This window comes from Primulina huaijiensis, unplaced genomic scaffold, assembly GCF_012295235.1.
Source record: "Primulina huaijiensis isolate GDHJ02 unplaced genomic scaffold, ASM1229523v2 scaffold43279, whole genome shotgun sequence".
Lineage (NCBI taxonomy): Eukaryota > Viridiplantae > Streptophyta > Magnoliopsida > Lamiales > Gesneriaceae > Primulina > Primulina huaijiensis.
The window spans coordinates 77,973-85,874 of NW_027360466.1; the positions used below are offsets into that span (position 1 = coordinate 77,973).

The following is a 7,902-nucleotide window of genomic DNA, read 5'->3' on the forward strand; positions in this document are numbered from 1 at the left end:
ATATATTCATGAGCCGCCATAGTTAATTACGCTAATTCAATGGCATATATATATAGAGGTAGGATATTAATAATTCAGAGATGTATCTAATCACAATCACAAAGAAAAAGCATGGACGAATTAAGAGATTGATTTTATTTATTTATTTATTTATTTAAAGAAAACTGATTAATACTTACCAACAAGCTAAGCAATTTTGAAATGGAAACCCTAAATCTAATGCATCCCACCACACACATCGAACTACTCTTTAACAGTAACAGCTATACAAAATAAAAGATCTAACTCCAATTGCATCTTTAAAGAAACCCATTTGAGTTTCTCACCACTGGATCATCAAGAAATTCAAAAGATAAAGAAGAAAACAACATTATTGTACCTTTAATTTCATCATTTTCATAGATTCATTCTCCCAGTCCCAGCCAATCTCTCACACCACCAAACAAAAAAAAAGTTACAAAACTATAAAATTTGATTCAGTCTTTCCCATGCAAAGATGCTGCTGCCACGACTCCGAGTTTCTGAAGATTCAGCTTCACTACTGTATCTGTAAACATCTTTGTGTCCTCCTCCGTATTCCCTTCTGGTATATCTACGATGTACGATTCCAATACGATCGTATACACTTTCCCGTTTTTCTTGAAATCATTTACAGAGGTAACCGATCGATAGTTGTTCAGCCTGTGTTCTCCCCCGACGACACGAAAGCTTAGTATGTGGTTTTGATCGTCGAGGATTTCGAGTCTCTCTGTGGATGTGGAGGCGGGGAGGCCGGAGACCACAGTCACCTCGCGTATGCTTCCGACGCCGCCGTCTCCGATGAGTCTGCAGCTCTTGATGAAGTGTTTGTAGCGTTGTGGGTTGTCGAATCGGCGGACCAGCGGCCACACGGCTTCTACCGGCGCGTCGATGCGTTGCGTTATGAGGGATGTGCATGTGTTGGGGATTGGGTCGAAGGTGTGGTACGTGCGGATCACGTCCTCCAGCTGCGCGTACTCTTCTGTGGTTAGGCTTTGAGGGCTTTCCATGGATTGAATTAGGAAGGAGGAGTCTGAGGAGAAATTGTATTGGTTAAATATTTATTGAGAGTGTTGGGTTGAGGGGCAGGGGGAGGGGGGGTGAATTAGAGAATTTCGAGGGGTGGGAAATTGAATTAGCAAAAGTACAAGGGTTTTTTATATATATGTTTTTATGTATTGTAAATAGGAGGAATGGATCAACGTTATGTGGGTAGAACAAATAATGTATTCAAATTTTTTTTTATTAATGCAATATCCATATTTTACCTACGATTTAATTGTTATGGCACATTAAATATGTTTGTGATAATGCTGATAAATAAATAAATAAATAAATGTGTTTTATTACTTGGTAAAACGGCTGTGAGAAAAAAAAAAAAAAAACAATGTATTGCAACAAAGAGAGATGATACGATCAGTACTGAAATTGTGTGAATACTAAAAGGTGACTTTGGACATTTATTAGCGGAGTTATTGGAATTTGGTTTATTCTTGGGGAAGACAAAAAAAAAAAAAAAAAAAAAAAAAAAAAAAAAANAAAGAGGGGAGGAAAATAGTTAAAATGGGCTAAGTGTGTGAACAAATATTTCAAAATTAGAAAGCCTTAGATAAATTAATTTAATAATAATAATATTGTTTGACGGCGTGAAAGGTTTCGGACTTATTAGCTACAAACTTTCATTCGAAGATAAAGTTGAGTTGGTGGAATTCATTCTAATTAATTAATGATTTACAAATTTAAAGACCGAAAAATTATAATAAAGAGACAAAAACCTAAATATATATATATTAACATCGTTTCCCCTGTCTTAACGAGCTTTATATAGCAGCTATGTGAATATATCACGTATTAATTGGTTAGGGATGGAAAATATTGATTAATTCTTTACGACCATAAATTTGTTAAATTCAATGTCGAATCTAAATTAAATACATTAATATTCGTTACATTATTTTTTGCAGATATATATACCCATAACTATTCTACTTACTTGTATATGTCCCATTACGACCAAATTATCGGTGAAATCAACAGAAATACGATATCTATTCATGATATACTTCTACTTCTGCCACTTTTGGTATAATATATATAACATAAATGGTGGAGGGGTATCTTGAAATCGGGAAAAGCATGTGGTGCTCAAATCATCAAAATTATATTGAATTTGTATGACGTCGGCACTACGTCTCTCCGGGTTGGATATGATAATGGGAACACTCATGCTAACAGAAATACGATATCTATTCATGATCAACTAATACGTTGTGTGTAGATTAGTTGATAATGTGACAAATTTTACGGAAACCCCGGACCTAATTTAAACTTCACCCAACTGGATTCTTCACCACACCAGGCCCCGCTTTGTCGTATATACATATAGTATTGTATTATAAATTTTTGGTGGCTCGCATCATTCCATTCTGGCGAGATTATTTTATTTTTATTCCCCACTTGGGCATTAAACTAATCCACCAATGAATGGACTTCATTTGATGCTCTTGGTGGGGGCAAGTCGCGTGAGAAATTTTGTCATAATTAACGCATTAATTAAATTATTATTACAACGTATTGACATAAACAACTTAAATTTCTTTTTTCTTTTTTTTTTTTTTTTTTTTTTGGAAAATTTTCACACTGACGTGTACGTGTTTTATTTTCCAATATAATATTTCTATTCTTTGGTTCTTAATTAATTAGGATCAGCTGTAGAATAATAATTATAAAATATATTGGTACAAGTAAAATATATATTCGGCAACCATGTCTTGATCCTGGAAGTTTCTAGCACTCTGGAGAAGAAAAAAGAGCAGTCATGAAAGAGACGTTTTAATAAATAATTTCCATTATTGACCATGAGAAATGATAAATAATGCTACTAACTTCTTGAACTAATAATAATAATAAACGATTTTTAATTAAATATTTTAATTTCCTTTTGTTTTCAGAAAGATTCATGCACTGACCAAACCCTGCGGCCAAGAGGCAGGCAGGCAGGCCCGAATTTCATTATATTTATTTTCATTCTACATTTGTCATAAAAATCACCACGTTACGTTATTTTAAAACTTTCAAATTTACAACATATACTGACTGAGACTGACCTAGCTAGGCTCTTCCATCTTAACATTCGAGCTTACTTCACTCTTATATATACCACATGCAGTTTTTTATATATACAGTTGAACGTTTACTCTATTAATTATCCAATTGATATCTCCCATTTACCAAAATATTTAGGTACATTGCATTCAACATTCTGAATAAACAAATATATGGCCTTCGATCGGGTTAATCTCAATGACAAATGTAATCTAGAAATAATAATAGAAAAAAAGGGAATAATTAGAAGACAACCGTCAGAAGCATCCAAGAGAACCAGCTGAAATACAAATGTTTTTTCTTTTCATGTAGATATGATTCGAGTAAATGTGTGCTTTAAGGGTAATTTTCGGGAGGGGTGAGAATTTGAATAATGAATAAAAATTATATTGATAGGGGTGGAAATGATTAATGAAAATAGAATGGTGGTATTGTTTTTTTGCTTTTAAAGATATTTTTTAAAACAAAAAAAAAAAAAAAAATTAAAAAAAAAAAAAAAAAAAAAAATTGCAAAGTAAATAATATATTATGCAAGAAAGTGAATATCACGACAATAAAATAAATAAAGATTAATTGCGGCTAAAGATATTAAAATTGTAGCTATCAATGTGAACACTCCATCAAAATTTAAGCCAATTGTTGGTCTTGTTTTTTGTGATTCCAGATATTTGTTTTTTTTTTAAATGAATTTTTATTAAAAATATAGTGAGTTATTTTTTAAAAAATAAAATTTAATATACCGATACATGATTATTGAATTTTCAATGTTAAAAAAATAACAGGACAAAAAACAATATTTTGTTATTGAGGAAAAAAAATAAACATCCCAATAAAAAAAATGATTGGCTACAGGGTTTTTTTTCAAAAATAATTTAATTTTAAAAAAAATTTCAAAAATAACGTAAAAAAAAAAATTTTCAAAACTACTACGTGAGCAGCGTCCGCGCTTACATGTAAGCGACGGAATGTTTTAGCGACGAATTATATATCAACAGCGTGCACATGTACGCCGCGGATAATCTTGAACATTCAACGGCTTGCAACTTTGTAGCGTGCAATATACGCTGCGAAAAGCCATTTTTTTGTAGTGAAGACAGAGAAAAAAACAAACAAGAAATTAATCAATACTGAAATATCTCAATTGAATGTTGTTCATTTTTCTCAACATCTTTCTGTGGTCGAATGTCATGTACAAGATGCTGCGGACCAACATTAAGCAAATTTGTAAAACTGTGTATGTTTGACCAAGACGGAGTCTTAAAATCCTGCTGACCAAACAAACCAAAGTCAGTCATCCCTGAATCACTGAAAAAACTAGGTTGAGTAATAGAGGTTTAATGAACTTATTATCTGTTTTTTTTTCTCTATCTTCATTACAACAAAAATAGATTTTCGCAGCGAGCAAATTCTCTTTCTGCAGCATATATTGCATGTCCGTTGAAAGTTTAAGATTAGCAACGGTTCAAAAATCGTCGCTAATTAGTGACGGGTTATGAACCGTCGCTGATTCCATTACAGCGACGGTTTTAAACCGTCGCTAAAATTAGCGACTGTGTATAACCGTCGCAAATTCAATTTTAGCGACAGTTTAATAATCCGTCGCTAATTATATATATTCCGTCGCTAAAACATTCCGTCATTTACGTGGACCAGCGTCCGCGCTCTGTAAGCGCGGATTACAGTAGTTTTGAAAATGTTTTTTTTTTNATTGTTTGTTTTTTTCTCTGTCTTCACTACAACAAAAATGGCTTTTCGTAGCGTATATTGCACGCTGCAAAGTTGCAAGCCGTTGAAAGTTCAAGATTATCCACAGCGTACATATGCACGCTGTTGATACAATTATGCGTAGCGTGTGAAGAGGTAGATATTTCGAATTAGCGACGGGTTTTGAACCGTCGCTGATTCCATTACAGCGACGGTTTTAAACCGTCGCTAAAATTAGCGCCTGTGTATAACCGTCGCAAATTCAATTTTAGCGACAGTTTAATAATCCGTCGCTAATTATATATATTCCGTCGCTAAAACATTCCGTCATTTACGTGGACCAGCGTCCGCGCTCTGTAAGCGCGGATTACAGTAGTTTTGAAAATGTTTTTTTTTTTAAAGTTATTTTTGAAAATTTTTTTTAAAATTAAATTATTTTTGAAAAAAACCCATGGCTACAGATAGGAGAAAAGAAAATTCATAAATAATATAATTTAATGCAAGCAAAAGGTCCTCGATAATAATAATAATAATAATAATAATAATAAAAACAATATCATGGGGAAGTGCCAAAATCACATATGACCCGTTGAAAATATTATAACACAAAATTAATTAATTAATTAAATGAAGGAATTGCAAGTTGCACACCTCATCCGAAAAATTACCATTTAAGCAAAAACCAGATCCGAAAAAGTCAACTGCCAGCATGTATTGAAATCACATCCAGTCAAAATAACTTTAAAAGGTCCACAATGCCCCCATCCATTATCCATATTAGGAAACCGCAGACGAGGAGAAGACTAAGCTATTCATCAGACTTCACCTTATACTGCCTTAATTTTTAATATATGCCAAATTATTAACGGAGAAAAGCGATGAACCATGAGTCTTTTATTCATTGATCAAAGTCCTAGCTCCTTTTTTCTATATAAAAATAAACCTTAGAAATTCAATAGAATATCGTTTGTCATCCTTCATGCATCAAGAGATATGTTTATGCGATTCTCTGATTAACGCTGTGTGATCGGAGATTGTCTCCTTTATATCCCAGTTGGAGGTCACAGAAAACAATTTAGAAGATGGGGAAAAGAATACCAAAACATCCTATGGATTCAAAGTAAATTCATCTACTTTTGCTACCTATATATATGACAAAATGAAAGGAGTTTGCATAAAAGAACACAAGAAATACACTACAGTCTTCATAAGAAAGAAGTTTTATTGTTGTAGCCAAATCCCTTGACCGTATATTACAACAGTTTTAACGACAACCGCTAATATAACATATGCAAACAGGATATCGACATGATTCCAGAGAAAATGAACACGTATCAGCATCCCAACGCTGGCAAGGAAAAGAGCTGCAAGTTTGTTGCGAATAGGTTTGACCTACATCGATATCACACCTTAAATCAACTATAGCCATGAGACAAAAATGACCACAATGTCCATACTTCAAGAGTAATCGAATTTCCTATAACGCATGCATTCATGAATATACACGCAACAAACCTACGGACATGTGAGAAAATAAATGTTATGCAAGTTATAAAACTATCTCGGACAGTAAAAGAGCTGAAGTGATCTTACTTGTTCAAACGTATGCTGAGAAAGATAATTGGTTGATATCATTACTCCAGCAGCAAATGAACCCAACTCTAGACTAAGACCGAGCTTGTCACTACAGTACTGAAACATACACAAATTATCACATAGAGCCAGTCTCCCCAGAGGCCCGAAAATATAAACGTAAGTTATAAATGAATAACAATCAGACTCAAAAAACATGCAATACCACCATAAAGGGCAACGATTCTCTTCCAAAAAAAAAAAAAAAAAAACTACTAAGCTGGGTTCTATGTTTCAAATTAAAGTAACCAACTTCAAATGTTTGATCACAAGTCATTCTAAATTTATTTCGACATTGTTATCACGGTTACACGCATATAATGGCACACAACATAGCTAGGCGCATAAAAAGGAGAATTTGGAGTAAGCCACCAAGAACAGCGACAGCAGGAACAACTAGAAGCTGCAATACACGCAATCATATATAGATTATTAGCAACTATCCTGTCTGTAGCACCAAAGGAAGTCAAAACAGATTCATAATTCTAAACCAGGATATGAAGTATGAATACAGCAGCTAACCTTCGTTGCATGTGGTGAACTCCAAACCAAAGCAAGAAGAAGGAAAATTACACCAAACTGAGCCACTGTTTCAACCTAGACGTGTGGCAACCAGAAATCATATGGTAAAAGCATTATAACAGCATGGAGTCACACTTTTGCACGAGTTTTTAACAGAAACTAAACATATGCGAACAGTGCATATATATAATTATGTGAAGCAATTCGATATATTAGACCAAAGGAACAGTGATGAAGTAAATATAGTGCAAACCTATTAATCATATATTATCAGTTGCATGGTTGATCGTATCATACAAAAGAATATAACCAAGATCGAGTGCTAACTCAATTATTAACATCTTATCCTAAGCATTATGACAAAATAAACTCCCTGAAAGGGATTTGTTCATTATTTGACACAACTGAAACTCGGGTAGTCAGACATAAAAGACTTTATCACCTCTATAAGATACAAAATACCGTGTATGCACCTTAAATTTTGAGATTCTCCCAATTACATGGTGAAATGTGGATATTATTATCAATAATTTAATGATATTGATTATCAAGTAAGCCCAAATCTTGCTAGATGATGTGAGCGTTGGTTGGTCTGTCTGTTGGTTGTACCACTAGCATAAGAGATAGTACATTACTTAATGTACATCGATTTGGGGTATTTTGTTTTTTTTTTTTTATTTTTATCGACTATTTATTTAAGAAAATGACTGAAATACATATGAGAAGATATTTTTTTTAATAAATAGTTGATCAATGTTATTTTATAAATTTTTTGACCGTTTATATGTACATCAAGGATAGTATAATGATTGGGTGAAGCTTGCGTTATACCTACGTTTGTGCGCACTTTTATTTAATTTATTAAATGTAAATAATAGAGACAGATCTTAATTTATAGGTTTGTTTTCATATATATATATA

General features: G+C 33.1%; 1 protein-coding gene across 1 annotated transcript; it reads right to left on the bottom strand.

The window, feature by feature from the left end:
* Positions 1-264: 264 nt before the first annotated feature.
* LOC140970014 (abscisic acid receptor PYL2-like) lies at positions 265-1,078 on the bottom strand. Its single transcript, XM_073431564.1, has one exon. It carries the CDS (start codon positions 1,026-1,028, stop codon positions 477-479), a length of 552 nt encoding a protein of 183 aa, XP_073287665.1. The 5' UTR covers positions 1,029-1,078; the 3' UTR covers positions 265-476.
* Positions 1,079-7,902: the final 6,824 nt, after the last annotated feature.

Coding starts and splice junctions, on each gene's coding strand:
- LOC140970014 (XM_073431564.1), bottom strand. CDS start 1,028: ATGGAAAGCCCTCAAAGCCTAACCACAGAAGAGTACGCGCAGCTGGAG.